This window comes from Canis lupus, chromosome 2 (genome assembly GCF_003254725.2).
Source record: "Canis lupus dingo isolate Sandy chromosome 2, ASM325472v2, whole genome shotgun sequence".
Taxonomy (NCBI): domain Eukaryota; kingdom Metazoa; phylum Chordata; class Mammalia; order Carnivora; family Canidae; genus Canis; species Canis lupus.
Window position 1 is genome coordinate 17,220,799 of NC_064244.1, and position 22,918 is coordinate 17,243,716.

Sequence of the window (22,918 nt, forward strand, 5' to 3'; positions counted from 1 at the left end):
ATACAGAGAACAAACTGGTGGTTGCCAGAGGAGAGGGGTGGGACGATGGTCAAAATAGATGAAGAGGATTAAGAGAATCAAAATTCCAGTTATAAAATAAAGAAGTCATGGAGATGTGAAGTATAGCATTGGGAATATGGTCAATAACATTATAACAACTTCGTATGGTGACAGGGGTAACTAGACTTACTATGGTGAACATTTCACAGTGTACATGGATGTCAAACCACGATATTGAATTCTTAAAACTAACATAATATTGTATGTCATCTATACTTGCATTAAAATTTTTTTAACTGATTTATTTTCAAGAGTAAGACTAATTCAGTAAGATACTGGAGCAATCTACCATTGCAACTTCTGAATTGTGAAACTTCCTGGAGATTTTAAAGGTGGGCCTGTAGAGCAGAAAAAACACCCCACCCCAAAATATGCCACTTTGCCATATTCATTATTTTGAATTAAAGTTACTCAAGAAACAGCTGGTACAAGAAGGACACTCTGAACCTCCTTTTTCCCCTGAGAGCAGGAAATAAATCTCCCATCTGAAGACACCCTCCTTGCGCCAGGAGGGTAGAAAGCATCCTCACCACCAGAGGGGGGGATTCAAAGCCAAAAATGCTGTATGAACAAAATCTTGTTACTTCTTCACTAATTTGCTACTTTAATCCCAAACCCCTGTTTTGTCAATTCCTCACAACTGTATTGTTTCTTTTTCTAAAAGGCATAAAGGCTGCCTGCTTTGGTCATTTCTTTGAGTCTCATATTTTTATGGGTTCCCGTATGTACAAAATTAAATTTGTTTTTTTTTTCTTTCCTGTTCATCTGTTTCATGTCAATTTAATTATGAGACCAGCCAAAGAACCCAGAAGGGAAGAAAGGGAAAGTTCTCCTCCCCTACAGAACACACAGACACATATCAACTTCTCTTGTTTTTCCCTTTCTAAACTGCTTTAGCAACATAAAGGTGAAGAGAAAGAAAGAATAATACTTCAAAGATCATTAAACTTCTTAGAATATTTAACCTCCATCTTTTTTGTTCTTTCGGGCTTATTGTCATTCAGGAGCTCTGGTGCTTCGCCATTTGGGAGTTGAGGGCCACAGTGAGAATATACTAAAGCTAGAAAATGAGACTGTATACAGACTCAAATATTTGCATATCATTTCCAGAGGGTTTCCACTTGCCTTCTCCCAGCCCTCTGATCCCGGGTCCACAGATATCCAATTAGGAGTCCCACTTCACAGGACTGTTATTTATTTTAATCTCTCCTTCTTCCAGTATGCAAATCATAAACAGCTCATAAATTTCCCTTGCTGTCTCTCCTAGATATCACGGTTTGGGGTCCCAGAGCCAAGTTCTTGCATTATTAGCCACTGCAGAAACTGTAGACAGGAATGTGCATTCCCTTAATAACCAAAGGGTCTGCACTAAGCAGTCTATATGCACTGGGATTGTTAAGAAAAATTCTCACAAACACTTGAAATGCAGATATTACTCTTCTTAACGTTACAATTCAGAGATGATCCAAATCTGCCAATCGCACAGCAATCATGAAGGTAATGGCCTAATATTCAAAGTTAAGTGTGACTATATCTAAATGCTTGCTCTAAACCAGTCAGAAAACACTGAAATTGGGCAGCCCCGGTGGCAAAGCGGTTTAGTGCCGCCTGCAGCCCGGGGCGTGATCCTGGAGGCCCTGGATCGAATCCCACGTCGGGCTCTCTGTATGATGCCTGCTTCTCTCTCTGCCTCTCTCTCTGTCTCTATGAATAAATAAATAAAATCTTAAAAAAAAAAAAGAAAACACTGAAATTGTGGGTAATGTGCTAAAGAAACAGAAAAGCCTGCACAAGTCTGAGAGATCATTTTTGTTGTAAGGAAGGGAGGCAAGGACATAGAGGGAGTCCCTACCTTGGTCTAAGAATTATAGCACGTAGTTTCAGTCATAAAGAATATTCAAGAAGCTTAACAATGCAACAGCAGAATTCATAAAAAGAAAACAAATGCACTTAACACTAGTCAGAGACATTTTTTTGACCTTGCCAGTGAAAAAGTAATTATCAATATCAAATTTTACTGGTTTATTAATTTCATTTTAATTCAGGACAGGAAACAAATGTATGGTTTCTACATGGGTTTTTACACATTGGGGATCTTCAGTGACTTTAAAGTATAACTGCTGTAAGAGCTGAAATCATACTTGATTAGAACAAAAATCAGGGTCATATAGCTTATTCAGTATCCTAAAAAGTTACTCCATAACACATATACATACACAAACTCATGTATTTTTAAAATTATCTACACATATATGGATTTAAAAAATTATCTCCATTTATATTATTGTCCAAATTGAAATAATAGTTTCTGCCATCATTGGGGAATTTTGAGGATGACTGATGGTGTTAAATGGAAAGAGAATTGTCTTTATAAATACTTATTTTAAACATTAACTCTTAAGGCCAAAAATCCATGTATTTATCAGCCTAATTCAAACACTGGTATAAGTTCAAATGAGAAGTGATTAGGTCACAGGAAACAAAAATCTAGGATCGGAGGAGAGGAAGTAGTTTAAAAGGATAAAATGTCCCCATGCAGATTCCCCATAATCTTTCGTAGAACTGAAATTAACTGTACGATAATCATTCAACCATTTTGAAGTCATCTAGATAGACATCCCCATTAAATAACTGTGACATTTTTCAGCCCAATTTCACTGCTGAAAATATTTAAAATGACCACTGTAATGTATCTGGCAGTTTGGGATATTTAGCAATTTGGGTTCAGGATTATACATTTTCCTAATTCACGAAAGAATTCCTCTGCAGAAACAACCATAACAGCTATTTTGTGTGTGATTACATTCTTAGAAAGCAGGCAGGTTTACAGGAAAGGATGATTCCAGATATCCCTCAGAACAAACAGGTATTGAATAATTTCGAAATTAAATGTGAGTGGCATCTGAAAAGCTCAGATACTTGCGTGAACTATCAACTACCTAGAAATCATTTAGAATTAGTTTGCATATTGCCAGCCTATAGAAATATAAACTTTAAAGCAGACAAAGGTGAGCAAGGGAAAAGGTGTGCTTAGAAAATTTTAGATGAGATACAATAACGTATCATGAAGGATCACATAGATTAAGAGACACATCTCACAGTTTTGTCGCATAAAACACGGAATAGATGATTACCACACGCAGGTATTTCTCAGCAAGAATTATTTTTCCTTCATTAGATGAACTTAGTGAGGCTTGGAACTGGAAACAGAAGAGGTACCTTGGAAAACATTTCTAGGCAAGCTGTATTTTACTGATTTTAAAAAAGGTATTTTCGTGTCCTATTAGCACAGATATTTGTAACCTTAGGATTTTTACTTTAGGCTTTTTTTTTTTAGATTTTATTTTTATTTAGTTTCATCTATGAGTTCTAGAACAATTATTTGTTCTGAAGCCTTCCCTAGGAGGGCACCAATAATGAGGGGATCTCTACTTTCAAAGTTCCATTCGCTATCTAAAGACCCAAACATCCCATCTTTGTGAGGTAGAGCCCTGTTGATCAAGTATTTTAAACATTAGCCTTTCATTCCTGTATTTCATTAAACTCACAAATTTTTGAGGTGACAAACAAGCAATGAAATCTGGATTTGCAGCCATGCAGGAAGTCAAATCATCTTGATTTACACAGAAAGGCCTGGGGGGGTGTAATAAAGCAGCTCAGTGGCTAGGCTGTCAGTACGATGTGCAAATGCAACAAGTGACTGTCTACAGCTGGAAAAAGCATTTCCACTCTCCAGTGTCTCCCAGTCTCTCCCCCACTCTCTACCCGCCCCCCCAAGCTACTAAACTGATCTCAATCACATACCAGTTTCAAACCAGAGTTAGCGCTTTCCCTGCTCAAACCACCTGAGCACTGACATCATAACACTGCAAATGACATTTCTGGCAAGATAAGGAAAACTTGCAGAAGAAGAAGAAGAAGAAGAGAAGCAACTGACGCGATTTCGCTTGAGCTCACTCACAATAAAGGACATGCCCGTCTTCTGGAGACCACACCGGTGCATCTGGCCTGCCTCCCTGCCCGCGCGCTTACCCCAGGAATGATGCACTTAGTCTGAGGAGACATGAGGCGTCTGTCCAGCATGCCAGCCCAATTCCAAGTGGACCCAGCTCTCCAGAGAGCAGGAATGTGCTTCACGGGGGCAAGAACTCAATAAAACAGCTCAAGGCAGCCAAGTCTTGCTTTGCTGACCAGCATAGCAACTGCCTTCCTCGTCCTTGGCTGGCTCGAGGTGTGCAGTCTTAGCCAGCCAGTGTGACTTTCTCAAAGTTCTTCCGATTATAACGGTTCTGGAACCACTTAGGCCTCGCAGACAAGCTCATCAAAGTCAATTAACAAACACAAGTGGGAGGGGCTTTTTCTACTGCCAGTTACGTCAGCTGGCTTTGCAGGAGCAAAGCCTGCACACTTGTGAAAGCCCAGCAACATTTCATCAATGTCAGATGCAGGCCTTCCAGGCGGCACTGGCTGCGGCCGCGCTAAGCATACTCTCTCTACTATAGGACAACAGATTGCACAACTGGCCAAGCCGTCAGGGGTTCAAGAAAACGATCAGACTGGGGGAAAAAGAAAAAAAAGCCTGGAACAAAAGTGAGAACATTCTTTCGCTCACATCCGATGAAGAAATATTTCCTCCTTCGCATACAAGAAAGTGATATCTTTCTTTTGTGGTCACCTTTCACATTCTCCAAGTGCATGAGAAACACATTTTTTTTTTCTCCACACAGCCACATAAATATCGCTTGGAGAAATTCAATTTCATTTCAACTGAAAACGTCTTTTCATCAAAAGACAATTTTAAAAAATGGAGCAAAAACCACGATACTCTAAGAACATGTTTGCAAAGCATGTAACAAAGGATTACTATCCCGAAGACAGAAAGGACTCCCAAAAGCCAATAAATAAAAGTCCCACAACATAAAAGAATATGGCAAAGAAAAATGAATAAATAAAACCACAGAAGAGAAAATTCTAGCAGCCAAGACACATGAAAAATACTTGACTTCACTACTGGTCAGGAATACAAATGAAAATCACAGTTTACCATTTCACAGTCATTAGGGTCAAAATATTTTAATGTATTTGAAATACCAGATCTTGGTGAGGATGTCAAGCAAGGGTTGGCATACTCTGGCTGAAGGCCAAAACTAACCAGCTACCCATTACCCATCACCTGCAAGCTAAGAATGTTACATTTTAAAATGACTGGAAAAAAAATCAAGAAGACTGTATCTTGTGACACTGAAAATTAGATGAAATTTAAATTTCAGTGTCCCCAAGCAAAGGTTTAAGCAAACACAGTCACGTTCATTCATATACATATGGTTTATGGCTGTTTTTGCATTACAGTCACAGGGTTGAGTAGTTATGAGATAGACCACGTCGCTTAGCAAGGCTTAAATATTTCTGATCTGGTCTTTTACAGAAAAGGTTTGCCAACCCCTGATGGAAAGCAGCCAGACTTTCAGATGTTGTTAGTGGGAGTGTAAATTGGTACAGCCAAGTTAGAGATTTTGCAAAAGGCGAAGGCAGTGAAGTTGTTAATGACCATGCTCTCGGATTGCCATCATCCCTCACACAAGCACATAGGGAGGCGTATGCACAGAATGTCCCTAGCAACACTGGGGATTTTAGTAAAAGCCTGGTAACAAATTCAATGTGTATCAACAGGAGAGTGGCTCAACAAGGTTTGAGACACTACAGCAAGGAGAGTGAATGGTCTCTAAGTAACTACATGGATTAAATCCCCACAAATATGTCCATAGAAAAAAGCAAGTTGTAAAACCTTTATACCTTAAGAACCTATAATATGATTTGTATGAAGTTTGAAAATAGGCAAAAATGCTATACACTTCCTGTAGGTAGTAAAAGAATACAAATAAATATGAAAAAGTACTAAATGCAGGAGAGTGGTTACATCTGGATAGGAGTACATCTGGAAGAATTAATGGAGGGTGGGGTAACTCTGTTAGTGATATTTTATTTCTTAAACTCAGCTGCACCTCCACCATTGGCCACTGTATTATTTTTTATGTATTTTCTGTAACTCTGAAAACTTCATATAAATGCATTACTTATTCATAAAAGAAATAATTTTAGAATTAGAAAAAATAGTGGAAAATGGAATACAAAAATGCCAAATCACTATATAGACAATAAAATGTTTATAGGACACTTTCATTATATAACAAAATACATATGATATATGAGAGTAAGTCAAAGAAAAAGAATAGCCTATCAATTTTTTTCTTTTCATAATAATGACTCCACGGTTAAAAACTTGTAAGGAAACATGAATTCTAATTATCATGGTTGCATTTGGGTAGTGGGTTAAGGGTAGGGTTTTTTTTCCTTCTTTTAAAAAATTCAGTATTTTGGAGTGCCTGGATGGCTCACTCAGTTGAACATCTGACTTTTAATTTTGGTTCAGGTTATGATCTTTGGGTCCTCAGATCAAGCCCCCAAATCAGGCTCCGCTTAAGATTTTCTCTTTCTTTCTCTGCCCCTCCCCTGACTTGTGCTCTCTCTCTCTCTTAAGAAAACAAAACATAAAAAGATTAGTATTTTCAAACTTTTTATGGTAGGTTTATATTATTTTTTCAACCCCCCAAAAGTTTTAAATGTCTAACTGACAACCAAGGATTATCTAATTTTCTAGGGAAATTAGAAACCTTCGTTTAACTCACTATTTACTTTGGATTAGGATATTTTATATATTTTGAGGGTAAATACTAATTTGTAGAAAGTTGATAGAAATGCCAGTGAATTTGACCAGTAGAAACAAATTCATCCAGTAAAAATGCTAATGATTTCCATCTGTATAAAAGATAACCCCCAAATGACTGTTTTATTGTCCTGTACAACAGTAACCAGTTCTGTATGTATTGTAAGAAATCTTAGCCCGGTATCTTCCTTTCAATGAGTATAAATAAATACATCTCTCCTGTAATCTTTTTCTTTAAAGATTTTATTTTTTCATTTGACAAAGAGAGAGAGAGAGAGCACAAGCAGGGGGAGAAGCAGGCAGAGGGAGAAGGAGAAGCAGGCTCCCACTGAGCAGGGAGCCTGATGCTGGGCTTGATCCCAGGACCCTGGGATCATGACCCAAGTCGAAAGCAGATGCTTAACCAATTGAACCACCCAGGCACTCCTCTTCCATAATCTTTTTTTTTTTTTTTTAGATTTTATTTATTTATTCATGAGAGATACAGAGAGAGAGGCAGAGACATAGGTAGAGGGAGAAGCAGGCTCCCCATGGGAAGCCGGCTGCAAGACTTGATCTCAGAACCCTGGGATCACAACTTGAGCCAAAGGCAGATGCTCAACCACTGAGCCACCCAGGCATCCCTTCCTTAATCTTTTAAACTAGTTTTACCATCTTGCTAGTTTTCTTGATGAATTAGAAAAAAATCTTTGACACATATTCATTGTACATTTAAGATAAACGTTCTGAAATTTTTGAAAAATTATACTTGACCATCAGTTTTCAAGGTTTCTGACAATGACATATGATTGTGAGCTTTCCAAGTCTAGCTCATATTAATATATGATGCCACTAAAATATACTTACAATAGAAAAATGTCAGAAATTAATGCGGGTTTCAGGTAAGCAAAAAATCAACTAGGGTTTGAAAAGGAGGAGGAGGAGAACGGAAATTCTAGAAGGCAATTTCAGTGCCTTTCCAAGGTCCTATATATTCTTTAACACTAAACAACAGTATATTCCTGGGATAGCATTTTTTTCACACATCAAATAGGATTTTTTTCTTCCCTTCAAATGGGACTGAGGAATATTTTTCTGATGACTCTGGGAAGACAAAGAGAAAAAGAGAGAAGATATAAGAGGTGTAGGTATCACAGACAAATAGACTATTGAGAGTATAAGCAAGGAAGGTGATAACAGAAATCCATGCAGGATTTTAGATCAGTGTATCATGCCGGAAACCACAAGAAATAACAAATCCAAGACAACTTGGTCACTTTCCAGTGTTAAAAGGTAGAAAAGGGAAGGCAATCTTAACTTAGGTGGGTAAGTCAGTATCCAGTAGTGATAATTTTTTCCCCCAAAGATTTTATTTGTTTATTCTACAGAGAAAGAGAGAGAGCATGAATGAGTGTGGTGGTAGCAGCAGAGGGAGAGAGAGAGAATCTCAAGCAGACTCTACAATGAGTGTGGAGCCCAACACAGGGCTTGATCCCACGACCCCAAGATCATGACCTGAGGCAAAACGAAGAGTCCAACAAACTGAGGCACCCAGGTGTGCCATGATTCTTTTTTAAAAACTTATTTATCTGAGAGAAACAGAGAGAGCAAGTGGGGGAGAAGCTGAGGGACAGAATATTCAAGCAGACTCCTCGCTGAGTGCACAGTACTACATGGGGCTCAATCCCATGATCCTGAGCTGAAACCAAGAGCAGGATGCTTAACCAAATGAGCCACCCAAGTGCCCCTCCAGTAGTGAATTTTTGGTTTTTCATACATTTGGCATATTTTCAAGCCAAGTGTTTATAATTTAGAGCATGTCTAAAATACACTCATAGTCTAGAATAAAAATGTTAAAAATGACATTTTCTGTTTTTTCTACATATAAAATAATTTCCCTGGTTTTATAATGTATTTTCATTATTAAGCACTGGAAAAACAAAAACTAGAACAAAACAAAACAAATAGCAACACTTATCTTTGCTATCCCTCAGGTTCCTAATCTGTGAAAAGGGGAGATGACTTCAAGAGAATTGTCAGGATTGCATGAAACATCTAGCACACATCTGGCACATCAGAGATGACAAATAAATGTTAATTTTCTTTGCTATAACTGGGTGGTTCTCAGCTGGGAATGATTTTGCCCTGAGGGGACATTTAGCAACGTCTAGGGACATTTTTGATTGCCACATTGGGATGGATGGGTGGTTTACTGGCATCTAGTGGGTAGAAGCCAAGGACGCTGCTAAATATCCTATAATGCACAGCCCCCATCTCCCACCAGAAAGAATTTTCCAGCTCAATATGTCCATAGTGCTGAGGTTGAGAAACCTGAAGGTACCCTTTATAGTGGTGCTATCAATGTGAAGTACTTTAAATTATAAACCAAGATGACTGCCTGTGAAATTCAAACCACATCTAGATCTACTCCAGGTTGCCTCAAAGTGGGATAGAGGGTTGAAGAGGCAAAGGGCAGGGACAGGAGAAGCCAACCTGCTGTGAATTGGGAACGGCTCAGAGGCAGCCCCTGGGAGCTCGGCCAAGTGCCTGGTTATTCTGTGATTTTCTACAGGAGAAGCCCAGAGACCATGGCCTAGCTTGGCATCAGGTTTCAGATGGAAGGACCAGAGGTTTCTGCAGTCCCTACTGGCATTCACACCACTAAACTTTTGCTTTAGCTTGTTTCCAATTCCCATCTACACACCCCTTACCATCCCCCAAGTTGTCTTTGCTAAACTGAAAAAGGCTTAATGAAATTGCCATTAGAACCAGAGAACTCCTCGAGTGCTATTTTTATAACTAAAGAAGCATGCTCACCAATCTGCCGAGAGAAGGGTTCTCTTTATTTTGCTATATTTGTATTCAGAATTGTTATTATCTGTCTACATAAACAGAAGGCAGGGAAGACAGCTTCGGCAGTACTGAATCCTCAATCTGAGACAACGTTCCCATTTGTTGTTTTAAACTTTAAAACAGCAGCAGACCTTTCTGGATGGTGGTGGCCGAAGTATAAATAATGTTGTGTTGCCAGGAGACCAAAAAAAAAAAAAAGGCAAAATTTTGGAGATCACATATTTTGAGTGGCCACTCCAGACTTCAAAGGCCAGACTGTTTATCTAATGGGCAAGGATTGTGAAAAAAACTCCCTTGATCACACCCCAATTTAGAGCTCATGTCATCAATAGTGTCGTCTTTGATTATAAAAGGCCACGATATGTGTACAAATATGGATAATTATGGCGTGCATTAGCCAGACAGTGAATCATGATAACAAAACAAAACTCTAACGTGTGTGTACACTCTAAGCCTCACATGTGTTTTTGGTAAATAACAGCCAAACACATTGTTTTTCTCAAGAAATAAAAATAGCAAACAATTCCAAATGTCATAGAAAAAACAAAACACATAATGAAAATAGTCACATTTATAATTGTATTTTCTTTCCACCTAATATTGTTTTCGCTAATGAATTCATTTTTTAAAAATTTCATGTGACAACAAATTCCAACAAATTTCTACTGGTTCAGAAGAATATGAGAAAAAAACAAAGCAATTTTTTCCTGCATCTGTACTATTTGACCCAAATGGTTATACTGTTAAATCTCTTTCCTCACATTTTATTCCCATAAAGAGTCTGTTATCAACTCTGGCCCTAATTCATCTAGCTACAGATGAGGGGAGGATCTTCATTTAAATCAGAGCCACTCAAATAAAGGAAGCTCCCTTCTTTTTATTTCATGAAAAATTTAGCAGTGGATGGAACTCAGCTAGCTTTTTGCCCTTCTTCCCTCCTTGATAAAAAGCTGTCCTTAAAAAAACCACACACATACACAACAGGGATGCCTGGGTGGCTCAGCGGTTAAGCAGCTGCCTTTGGCTCAGGGCATGATCCTGGAGTCCCTGGATCGAGTCCTGCTTCGGGCTTCCTGCATGGAGCCTGCTTCTCCCTCTGCCTGTGTCTCTGTCTCTGTCTCTCTCTGTCTCTCTCATGAGTAAATGAATAAAATCTTAAAAAAAAAAACAACACAACATATTATGCACTTTGCCATTAGTTAGAAACTTACATTGGCCAAACAACTTCCTTTTGGAGACAATGTCCTAATTTCCAAACATATCACAACTAACCAACTACAAGAACCGAAAGGGACTCTCTTCCCCACCGCTTGCTTTTCCACATTATTGGCTAAGATATACTTGAAAATATCCTTGAGTATTGTTATTAATAAAGAGTCACGGTAAATTTAACCTACCTCAAAGCTGCTACTTCAGACTATTCTATGAAAAATAAAAGGAGGAGAGGTTGCTTTGTGGGACTCCTGTGGCCTCTTTGTTCCCCCATGGATCTGTTCTATTGTAACCCTGACCCCAAGAGCCATAGTTTATAATTTTTTGGTACTTGCAACCTGCATTTAACATAATAAACCTCTCTTTCCTTATCATTAAATGTCTTTCCAGAGCAATCTATAAGAAAAATTGCTGATTACTTTCTATAGTAATTGAAGGAACCTGTGTAATTCAATGTGCCCTATTTAATGGTTCAATATTTCCCTTTAAAACAGCTGCCACTGAATTATGCAGTATGAGGTGTGTGCTGAGGATTAAGGGGGGTACATCAAGTGCTGGGTTTGCATTGTGTTTTTGAGATACCCTCGCCCCTGACACACACACCCCATTTCTTAATCCTCTTCTCCCAGCCCTGCTCTATCTGCCATCTTCAGGGTTTTCCTCCTGAAATTTTCACTTCTCACCTGTGTTGAGGTTTCTGTGAGGTGGTCTTAAATATCCCAGGTCTTTGGGTTCTAGGCTCTTGCATGTAACTCCAACTTGACACCTCCCCATGAACTTCCAATAGGATTCTCAAACATATCTGCCTCCAAAGGAACTATTGATTCTCCCGCCTGCCCCCCAGCCCAATCTTATACACTGTAGTGCATAGCACCACTGTCCTCCTGTGACCAGACCAAAAACTCATTGGCAGGTCCTGTCCACTCGAGCCAACCTTTGTCACCTCCCTTATGACCTGCTTAGCAATAGCCTCTAGTTTTTTAAAAAATATTTTACTTATTCATGAGAGACACACAGAGAGAGGCAGAGACACAGGCAGAGGGAGAAGCAGGCTCCACATGGGAGCTCGATGTGGGACTCGATCCCGGGTCTCCAGGACCACACCCTGGGCTGAAGGTGGTGCTAAACCACTGAGCCACCCGGGCCCAGCAATAGCTTCTAGTTCTCATGGCTGCTGTCCCATCTCCATAGACAGCCAAAGTTTTCTTTTCTTTTCTTTTTAAAGATTTTATTCATTTATTTATTTGAGAGAGAGAGAGAGCAAGAGAGAGTGCAAGAGCTCACGAGCGGTGGGGAGGAGCAGAGGGAGAGGGACAAGCAGACTCTGCACTGAGCATGGAGTCTGCCGTGGGGCTTGATGCCACAACCCTGAGATCATGACCTGAGCCAAAACCAAGAGTTGGATGCTTAACCAACTAAGCCACCCAGGCACACCCAAAGTAGTCTTTTTTAAAGGATGAATTCATTTCAATCGTTCCACTGCTTAAAATCTTCTAATTGTTTCTCACTGCAGCTGAAATAAGCCATGTGCAGGGCTGGTGAGAACTGGCTCCTGGCCATGTTTCCAACCTCATCTCCCCTCACTCTGCCCATCGGCGCCACAGCTGAAGCCACAGTGGCCTTCCTGATGTCCCCAGACTGCACCGCACGCATTCTGGTGTCAGGGATCTGCATCTGCTCTTCTATCCAGTTGGAATGCTTTCCCCGTGGACACATACAGGGCTGCCACCTTCTGACATTATTTAGTAAACTCATCTCCTCAAAGAAGCCCTGAGCTCTAGGACCAAGGTGGAACTACTCTCTGTCACATGACCTGGCTGGATTTTCTCTACAGCTTATAGCAATAGTTGAAGATACACCCAGTGTATCGATTTCTAGATCATATTTGCCTTGCCAATAGAATAAGCACAGGACCTGTGGCTTGTCCACCAAGCTAGTTTCAGCTGTAATGTGACTGCCATGAACATGGCTCTCTTATTGCTTTTGGAGGAATACGGTCTGGTCCACGATCTAGTAAAACCTGGAAGTACATTCAATAAAGTGGAAAGTACACTAGACCCAGAGACAGTAGAACTGAGTTAGTTCCAACTCTGCTGCCATTAACTAACTGGCTGAGTTACCTGGATTTGCCTGAAGCCTCCGAAGCTTCCAAAGTGAAGAGAGGTTGTTCAACTGTTACTCTAAAGAAAGGCTAAAGACTTAGTCTAGACCTCCCACTAACAGTTCTAAGATTGCTATTCCATTAGACATGCTGGAGGAAGGGACTTTATACAATAGTCTCAACCAGTTAGAGCTTCCACTTATCATCTCTAGGAGATTCACAACTGATTTAGGTTAAAAAAAATTGATCAAAATAATTGGCACTTGCTTGGTTAATCAAATTTTCACCCCATTCTTCTTCAAACTAAAGCTTGTTGATGTAGTGAGTCCTAGGACTATATCTGATATCTTGATGCATTTGCAAATTGCTCACATATAATATATACCTAAATAAAGTCTGCCAGACATTCTTTTTTTTCCGTTTTTTTTTTTTTCTGCCAGACATTCTAAGTATTTAATAATGAGTATGATTTTTAGGACTTATTTGTCTTCTTAAGATTCCAGCTTTAGTCAGATATAACTGACATATAAAATTGTAAGGTACCTAAAGCGTACATTGTGGTGGTTTGATATATACATGTACATAGTGAAAGGATCCCTGCCATCTAGTTGGTTAATTAACACATTCATCATCTCACGTGCTACCTTCTTGTAGTGTGTGTGGGAACACCTCATGTTGTCAGCTGTAGTCACCAGGAGCTTACTTATCCTATAGCTAACTCTGTACCCTTTTACTATGTTCCCCCATTTTCCCCCACCACCTAGCCCTAGCAACCATTTTCCTAATCTACAATGAATGTCTCAGTTTTAAAAACATGAATTTATAAATCAGTACAATAGAATAAACTTAAGTAGATAAAAAATAGATTAATAATAGACAGGAGGGAAACTGAATTAGGGATACAGAAAAGCATACAGGACTGCTAAAAATAAGATCATGAGCTCAAATGGAATGGCTCTTACTATGTGATTTCGTTTTACTAATTCCTCCGATGAAGCAGTGAAATGATTTTTCTAGATGTAAATTTAGTCTAAATCTCAAAGATGTAAATGTTTACTCCTTGATTTTTACTACAAACACGGACCCATTTTTATTTTACTTTTTTATTTATTTTTAAAAAGATTTTATTTATTCATGAAAGAAGAAAGAGAGAGAGAGAGAGAGAGAGAGAGAGAGAGAGGCAGAGACACAGGCAGAGGGAGAAGTAGGCTCCACGCAGGGAGCCCGACATTGGATTTGATTCTGGGACTCCAGGACCACACCCCGGGCCGAAGGCAGGCATTAAACCACTGGGCCACCCAGGGATCCCAACACGGACCCATTTTTAAAGCATATATCTCCCCCACACCCCTATTTTTATTATGGAATGATTGAGGAGTACCAATCCTAACAAAACCATATATTCAAAACCACATTTTTTAAAACAATGGAGGCATGTTTCATCATTTGCTTTTATGAGAATAATTTTTTTGAGGAATTTTGGAATATATGACAAGTGGAACCCTTATTCATGTTTTCAAATGAGATTAAAACCTGCTTAGCATTTTATTTGGGGGAAACTTTCTGAGGGTTTATTATTCTTTTTTTGCAGTATGGTTGTGAATCCACATCAAGAATGTTTATTCCTACCTGGCCCAGAACATGCACAAGCTGAATGATTTGTGTACCACAGCTAAGTGAAGAAAGGATTAGGGAAACAGACATAAAAATAAAATTCTCACAAGTGAAGGACAGAGTGGGTAGTTCTAGCCCAAGAGAACGTGGGAAATACATCTGTGGATTTGCAATCCGAACTACTTTTACTGTGTGCATTCCTTAGGTTGGTGGTTCTCAAGGTGTGGTCTGAGGACCCAGAGACCATTTCAGAAGATCTTCGAGGTCAAAACTAATTCTCTGAGCATCAGATGAAAAACTGGAGATATCCCAAAAATAAATGTGACATTTTAAAACTGTCTCTTTATTCTCTATCCAATGAAATCGTACACTACAAATCTCCAAATGAGCCCTGGGGCTCGTTTCATCCCCGATTGTGATTCATGTCATTGAGTCCCAAATGTCAATCACTGTAAGTAGGCTCTTCAGGATAAATGTCTTGCAATATATTCCACACTGGTCTTTGAGGATGACAGAGGACGAGCGTCTTTGATGATGAGCACTACCATCTGGTAAGCAGAACTGCATAAGTGTATGTGTAGATCGACTATATACGTGCACCTTACAGGGCTCTGGGTGGCTCAGTTGGTTAAACTTCTGTTTTCAGCTCAAGTCATGATCTCAGGGTCCGGGGATCAAGCCCTTCGACTGGCTCCCTGCTCAGTGGGGAGTCTACTCTCCTCTCTCTTCCTCCCTCTACCTTCCTCCCTGCTCATTCTCTCTCTCTCTCTCTCTCTCTCTCTCTCTCTCTTTCTCTCTCTCTCTCTCTCAAATGAACAAATAAATAATCTTTGAAAAAATAAATAAGTTCGCCTTCGGTATAAGGATATTTAGGTATAATGTGGTTAATCTGTGAATTATGATATATACGATACATAAATCAGGTAAACACCATCACTTGCTTGAAACCAGGGGTTCTCAGCCTTGCTGCAAAAGTGGAACCACTGGGGAGCTTTAAGTTCTTCCAATGCCTGAAGCCTACCCCCTGAGATTCTGACTTAATTGGTCTGGGACGAGGCTTGGGCATGTGGAGTTTTAAAAGCTCCCCAGGTGATTCTAATGTGCAGCCAAGATAGAAAACTATCGTGTTAGGGCCATGGCTGATTCTCCTCTTTTCTCAGCAGGTTTCATCACTGTTCCCTGCTGAGTCTTTGAGCCTTGAATTCTCGCAGCTCTTGAATGCATCCCCTGAAACCGAGTCCTTGATGTTGCCATGATACACCCTGTGTCTCCCAGAATCTTGGATCCTTCCAGAACTGGCTACAGAATCTACCTACTTCACAGGCAGTTCTTTCTCATATCCACTCCTAACTCTCAATCTGCTTCCAGCATTTGGCACTTCTGACCTGTCCTCAATTAGAATTTGCCTTTAACACCAGCTCCCTTTGCCCCAGAGTCTGAAATCAGCCCTGTGCCCCACTCAGCTCCGGCTCCAGAACCCCCAGCGTGCTGAGCTCTGTCCGTGCAGGAGAGGAAGTTAGTCAGATACAGTCTTAAACTTCTGCCCTTCGCAGAGTACGGGCATGATTGTGGTCATTAAAAACACTGCTGGCACAATTTAGTATTTCCAGATGTGCATATTTCCACAAGATAACATTTAAGTACATCTGATATTTTTGGAGGCTGAAGAAATGAATCAAAAGAGAATTATGTTGTTTTTTTTTATTATGAACGCGTAATGAATACATTTACAAAAAAAACATGTTCTTCATATCATAGGCATGTTCTTTTGTGGTTGACTTGTCTTGAACCCTGAAATCCACAGGTGCTTTGGAATAAGATAAGAACATATTTCAAGGCTTTATCCGAAACCAAATGAACAAAGCACGAATGTTCTAGAATGTTGTTTTGGAATTTCATGGAAGTTGGACTTAATTAGTCTTCAAGGAAGGGTTGTCCAAGGAAGTGCTTTTAAAAATCATTACTTTCTACTTACTGAATTAATGGGAAGCATTAATAAAAATTGGATGCATATCCTACATAGTTGGAGGAGTAAACTGCCATATTCCAAAGAAAAGTGAGGCTATCTTAAAGTAGAAGGTCCCCTAAGTTAACTATGCTTATTAAGATCAAATGGATCTTGTTTATTTTCAATCTTTAATCTAATGCAGTCAGAGGGCATAGCACTACTGATGGAGTCTGAGGAAGGAGGAGTTGCATGTCTTCCTCCATCTGCTTCTTTTGCTGAACTTTAACACCACAAATGTTCTGCTCTTGGCTTTTCTTGCATAAACTACCAAGAAAGAACATGGTTGGGTCAACATCAAATTGCACTTTGGATAACCAAGACTCAGCAGTCACCTTAGAACATGACTAAAAAAAAAAAGATTATATTTATTTATTCATGATAGACACACAGAGAGAGGTAGAGACAGTCTCCCTGTGGGGAGCCCGATGTGGGACTCGATCCCTAGACCCCAAGATCACAACCTGAGCTGAAGGCAGATGCTAAACCACTGAGTCACCCAGGTGCCTGGGAACATGATTTCAAATTCAAAGCTCTGCTTACTTTGGGGAAGGGCTTTCCATTACTAATTACTTATTTTGGATTCCCCCATTTAACTCAAGGTGGCCATGATGATAAGATCATGTTTCATTCAATTCTAAACCAACCATCGATCCATTTTTTCTTTTCCTCTCCTGACTTCTTTTCCATTTCAGTATACTAACTCAGGTAAATTGTAGTTTCTATTTATCTGTTATTTATCTTGAAAATAGAAGGTAAAGAGACCAGCACAGGAGTTAGGACAGGAATCAGCATCCCAAAGAATTAGGCTGGGGTCTTGACTCTTCTGCTTAAGAGCTATGTGACCTAGGGCAAGTGACTCTCCTCCATAGACCCCAGTTTTTGGAACTAACAGTGCAGACACTCTAGCCACATAATTTGTAGGGTGTAGTGCAAGGTGGAAATGGAGTGCCCTTTGTCCAAAATTATTAAGAATTTCAAGATGGCACTGGCAAAGCATTAACCCAAAGTTAGGGCCCTTCCAAGTACAGGTCACTATATCACTATGACTGTCACACGTCGTCATGCCTGGAAACACTATCTGTATATCTTCAAAGGGTCAATGTGAGGAACACAGGAGACAACATATGCAAAATGTGAAGCCTAGCGTCTGGCACATGTAAGTTCCCAATAAAGGTTAACTATTTTTAAAGTATTCTTTCCCTTGCTCTGTACTCCACATTACTCACTTCCCAACTGGTTTATTTCTCTTTGAATAATTTCTGTATCACGACCATCCATTTATTATATGTGATGGCAACGACAGCAAAATTTCTGCTATAATGTAGCACCAATCACTCTGTATATGCAAATAGTCACCTAATATCCCTCTCTTCCCCTAAGTCTGTAGCATCTCACAAGCAAAAAATTGTGTGTTCTTGTCTTAGCATCACTGTGATCAAACACAAGGAAGGTGTCTAATAAATACTTGGTGCATGAATAAATGAATGACCTATTAATTCCTCACAAGCCAAAGTATTAGCCAAGGTTCACTTGCCTCCCTTGCTGTTACCTTCACTCAGAGAGAGATTGTTAAAATAGTATTTTTTCTTATCATTTTATATGGTATATTGAGTTTTCCTTACATTGTACCATTGTGCGTAATGTTCTACCTGTTGTATATTGGCCAGGCTATCGATGGCTACAAATGACTTTTTAAGATTGAGATAACTAGGTTTATATTGTTTACTTTAGAGATGTTCAAAGAACTGTAATGATACTATAACTCCTTAAAACATGCCTGAAAAAGACTTACTACTTTTATTTCTGGATAGGAAAATAAAAAGCTGGAAAATCTACTCTTCTGCTTTTTAGTTGAGTGTAGTTACTGAATGTGATTCTGTTTTTCCATGAGGACATTCCAAGTGAGTGAGTTTTCTGGTAATAAAACTCATTTCCAGGGCACCTGGGTGGCTCAGTGGTTGAGTGTCTGCCTTTGGCTCAGGTCGTGATCCCAGGGTCCTGGGATCAAGTCCTGCATTGGGCTCCCCACAGGGAGCTGCTTCTCCCTCTACGTCTCTGCCTCTTTGTGTCTATCATGAATAAATAAATAAAATCTTCAAATAAATAAATAAATAAAACTCATTTCCTTAAGTGTGCAAACATAACACATTTAGGTGCATTCTGATATAAATCATCTCTTATTCCATGTATTTTTTCATCGAATGTATGGAATCCCAGTGTACCTTTTTTTGATGATTCAGGTCCATAATCACTGCACTATAATTCTATTAGTCTTCAAAAACTAGAAACAGCCCAAAAATGTTCATCGACAGTAGAGTGTACATGTAAATTATGATATAGTCTCTAATAGATTACATAAACATTATAGAACAATGTTAGAAATGCTGTATTTAGTGAGGGAAAAAAAGCAAGCCTCCAAAGCATATATACAAAGAGTAGGGTTTCATAATGCAAAATTAGGCAAAACAACTCTACAGAGCTCAGGGAAATGTACAGGAGTGAGAAAGATAAAATTATAAAGAAAACCAAGGAGTTTATCACCATAAAAGTCAAGAAGGCAGGACAGTGGTTACCTTTAGGCAAAAGTGGTGAGTAGAAAGGATAAGGAGGCAGAGGGATGTTTCTGGGAGCTGTTGGGAAATGTTCTATTTTATAGACATTTTTTGGAGGGGTTATATGGGCATTGGCTTGCTGTCATTTGCTTATAGATAAGGTAGTGGGTTTTGGTTGTATATTTTTTTTTATATGCATTTAGTTTCTAAACTATTTTTTTTAACTTAAAAAAAAGTCCTAGATATTTTCAGGCAAAAAGTACAATTTTTATATTTAATGTATTTCTGATTGCTGTGCATATAAAAACATTAAAAGTCTATTAATCCAAAGTGACTTAGCAAGCTTTGATCTCTAATGCAAAATGAAGACGTTTTATTCCTTTAATGTTGTTTTGGCAATTTATTATCTACTTGGGGCTTTAGGCTCACAAATACAGTTTTTGTCTCTTTTACATTAATTCATTTTGAAATAAAAAATTAATATAACATAAAATACCACTCTATTTTCTTTTTTATTATATTTTTATTTGTTTAGAGAGAGGGAGTACACATGCACATAAATAAGGAAGAGGAAGGCATGGAGGGAGAGGGAGAGAGAGAGAGAGATTTAAGCAGGCTCCACCCCACGCTCAGCACAGAGCCAATGCAGGGCTCCATTCTGGTGACCCTGAGATCATGACCTGAGCTGAAATCAAGAGTTGGACACTTAACCAACTGAGCCACCCAGGTACCCCCACCATTTCATTTTCATTTTCTTTTCTTTTCTTTTTTTAAGATTTTATTTATTCATGAGAGACACAGAAAGAGGCAGAGGGAGAAGCAGGCTCCCTGCAGGGAACTTGATGCGGCACTTGATCCTAGGACCCTGAGATCATGCCCTGAGCCAAAGGCAGATGCTCAACCACTGAGCTACCCAGGTGCCCCCAATTTCTTTAGAAGAAATGAAATCATGTAGAGATATTTCATAGCCCTCAAATCATTATTTCTAATCTTATTTCATTTCATTCAAGATCATTTTGTAAAATTATAGAAACGTAGGATGTTTACATTGAACAAAGAAATTGGACAAAATTTACAAATAAAACAAACAACAAAACACTGAGTCAGAACAGCAAAGATCTTTAACAATCAACGAATACTAACCACAAATAATCTGCTCACTGCCTGCTTATTATAAGTCATGAGGTTTCATCCCTGAAAGATGAGTTGCATTCTTTCTGGGTGTCATTTAGTTCATTTTAATGATTCCTGCCATTAGCTATACTCTCCTGGGAATCAGTGTTTAGTGTACCCAAGGGACTTAAGCATCCTGGGAGATTCCTCATTATTGACAACCCCAGCTCCTCCCCAAATTTACAAACATGGGGCAGAGAGCAAAAGATGGCTTCATTCTGCAGGCCACAACACATATGAAGTCGTGCCTCCTGTGGATGTCAACTATTGGACTACTGGGATCCCTGGGTGGCGCAGCGGTTTGGCGCCTGCCTTTGGCCCAGGGCGCGATCCTGGAGACCCCGGATCGAATCCCACGTCAGGCTCCCGGTGCATGGAGCCTGCTTCTCCCTCTGCCTATGTCTCTGCCTCTCTCTCTCTCTCTCTCTCTATGTGACTATCATAAATAAATAAAATTAAAAAAAAATTAAAAAAAAAAAAACTATTGGACTACTGAGGCTATTAAAACACACACAAAAAAACAACTGTCTTCTAAGCACTAATTTGCCATATTCACCTGGCAGCTTGTGGAAGAAATTGATTAAATCCTCAAGGTACAGTGGTATTCCTGAAAGCATGCAAAGAACTAAAACAGATGCTAAAGCAATCTCTCAAAGTCTAGTTATACTGTCATATTTATATCGTAACTTGATCTAATCAATGAATGTGATTGGTTATGCTGGGGTAGGGAGGGTTTCCCAGTGTGTAGAGGCTCAGAATCAACTTCTCACTTAGCTGAAAAAACGTCCCAAAGCTTCTGGATGCATCAGAGCTCCTGAGCTTTATCTATGAAGAACTGTTCTTGCTTTCCCAATTCCCTCTGTATCTAAGAGACATATTTTTCTACTGGTTTGCTCTTTAGGAATACTGCAGTTCACAGTATGTGGAGCAAAGAGCTTACTAATAGTCTCCTAAGAAGGAAAACTGTAGGCTCTTTGATCTCCTTCAGTGTTGTCAACAGTAATTCTAGCTAGAAATCAAGTAAATTAAGTATGGCAATCATTCTTTTAGTCAAATCCTTGGTTTTGGGACACCTGGGTGGCTCAGTGGTTGAGCACCTGCCTTTGGCTCAGGTTATGATCTCAGGATCTTGGGATGGTATCCTGCATCAGGCTCTCTGTAAGGAGCCTGCTTCTCCCTATGCCTACGTTTCTGCCTCTCTTTCTGTGTCTCCCATGAATAAATAAATTAAATCTTAAAAAAAACAAACAAAAATAAATCCTTGTTTCTTGGCTATGGTTATTCTACTTGTAATGAAATGACTTTTGCAGGTATTCCAAAATTTGTGAAAAATCAAATAAGAGTTACTCGACACCTAAGTGAAAATCAACTATAACATGTTATAACACTATAACAATCAACTATAACATCTCCTACAAAGATTTTCAGCCAACAGATACATGAAGAGTAGCCAACAGTCATGGAGTTCTGACTGCTATTTTCTAGTGTTTCACATGCCTTAATTCATTCAACCTAAAAAATAACCCTATGGGATACATACAACTATCCCCAATTACAAATGAGAAAACAAAAGCATGATAGATTAACTTGTGCAAGGTCACAGTTAGTACCTAGTTGGGCTGGGATTCTGTTCCAGAAGTCTAGATCCAGACTTCATGTTCTCAAACATTCCATATTACTACCACTGATGATCATGTCTTTGATTTTATAAGCTATATTGGAAACACTAGGTACTCACCTATTCAATAAAACAAAAACATTTATCTTGTACATATGTGTCAAGAACCAAAACCCAAACCAAATGAAACAAAAGCAGTAAGAAAGCCTTTGCCCTTGCTGAAGGTAAGTAAGATAAGCTCCTTATGCTAAGAAGCTTCTGTTTGATAGAAAAATGGAGGAGAATATGGGCTGGATATAAAAAGGGCAAGAGTTTTGTAGAAGGATCAGAGAGGAAGAAATTAATTCTCGCTGAGTAGTAACCAATTGATGGAGGAACTAATAGGTTCTGGACGTGGGAGAGTATAAAGAGAAGGATCAAGGGCTGACCAAAGAGAATGTATTAGTGGAAAGTACCCTTGGAAGAAGAGCGGGACTATAAGAACACAACAATGAACCTGCCCCTGGCGATCTGTCTGACATTATGTGCTGCCATCTCCACCATTGGCCTTCTACTCCAGCTATGCTGGCCTGTCTGTTCCTGAATAATATATGACTCACTTCTCAGGGCCTTTGCACCTCCCTCTGCCTGAAATGCTCTACACCTTGGATCACAGAGTAGCTTTTCCTTGTCTTTTTGGTCTCTGCTCAAAGGTCACCTCCTTAGAAAAGACTTCACTTCATCAGAAACATCCACCATTCTCCATAATTTGTTGTTTTGTTTTATCTATCTGCTGCCTTTCACAGTTAAAACAGAACGTTTCAGAGACAAAGATCTCAACCATCTTATTCATGACTGATTTCCCAATGCCCAAAATGAGAACTCATTTGGCCTCAGTCTGAGAACTCAATAAGTATTTACTGAATGGATGAGTAAAAGTAGGAAGTTTCCAGGAAATAATGACTGTCCACTGAAGTCAAACACTAGAAAGAAGTTTGGTAGGATGAGGGGTGCAAAGAGGGCACTGCAATAAGTCAGGAGAAGG

The 22,918-nt window shown here is 39.3% G+C and overlaps 1 protein-coding gene across 10 annotated transcripts in view; it reads right to left on the bottom strand.

Annotated features, from left to right (window-relative positions):
• The window catches only part of CACNB2 (calcium voltage-gated channel auxiliary subunit beta 2), a 380,949-nt gene that overhangs the window by 178,218 nt on the left and 179,813 nt on the right, over positions 1–22,918 (bottom strand). The window contains exon 1 of one of the 10 annotated variants that reach the window (XM_025445593.3): positions 4,093–4,485. The exons of 8 other annotated variants lie outside the window; for them this stretch is intronic. In XM_025445593.3, coding sequence (XP_025301378.1) covers positions 4,093–4,143 — 51 coding nt within the window. In that variant the 5' untranslated portion in view covers positions 4,144–4,485. Of the gene's footprint in view, positions 1–4,021; positions 4,486–22,918 lie in introns of those variants that run through there. One more of the 10 variants, XM_035713406.2, reaches the window with a different exon arrangement.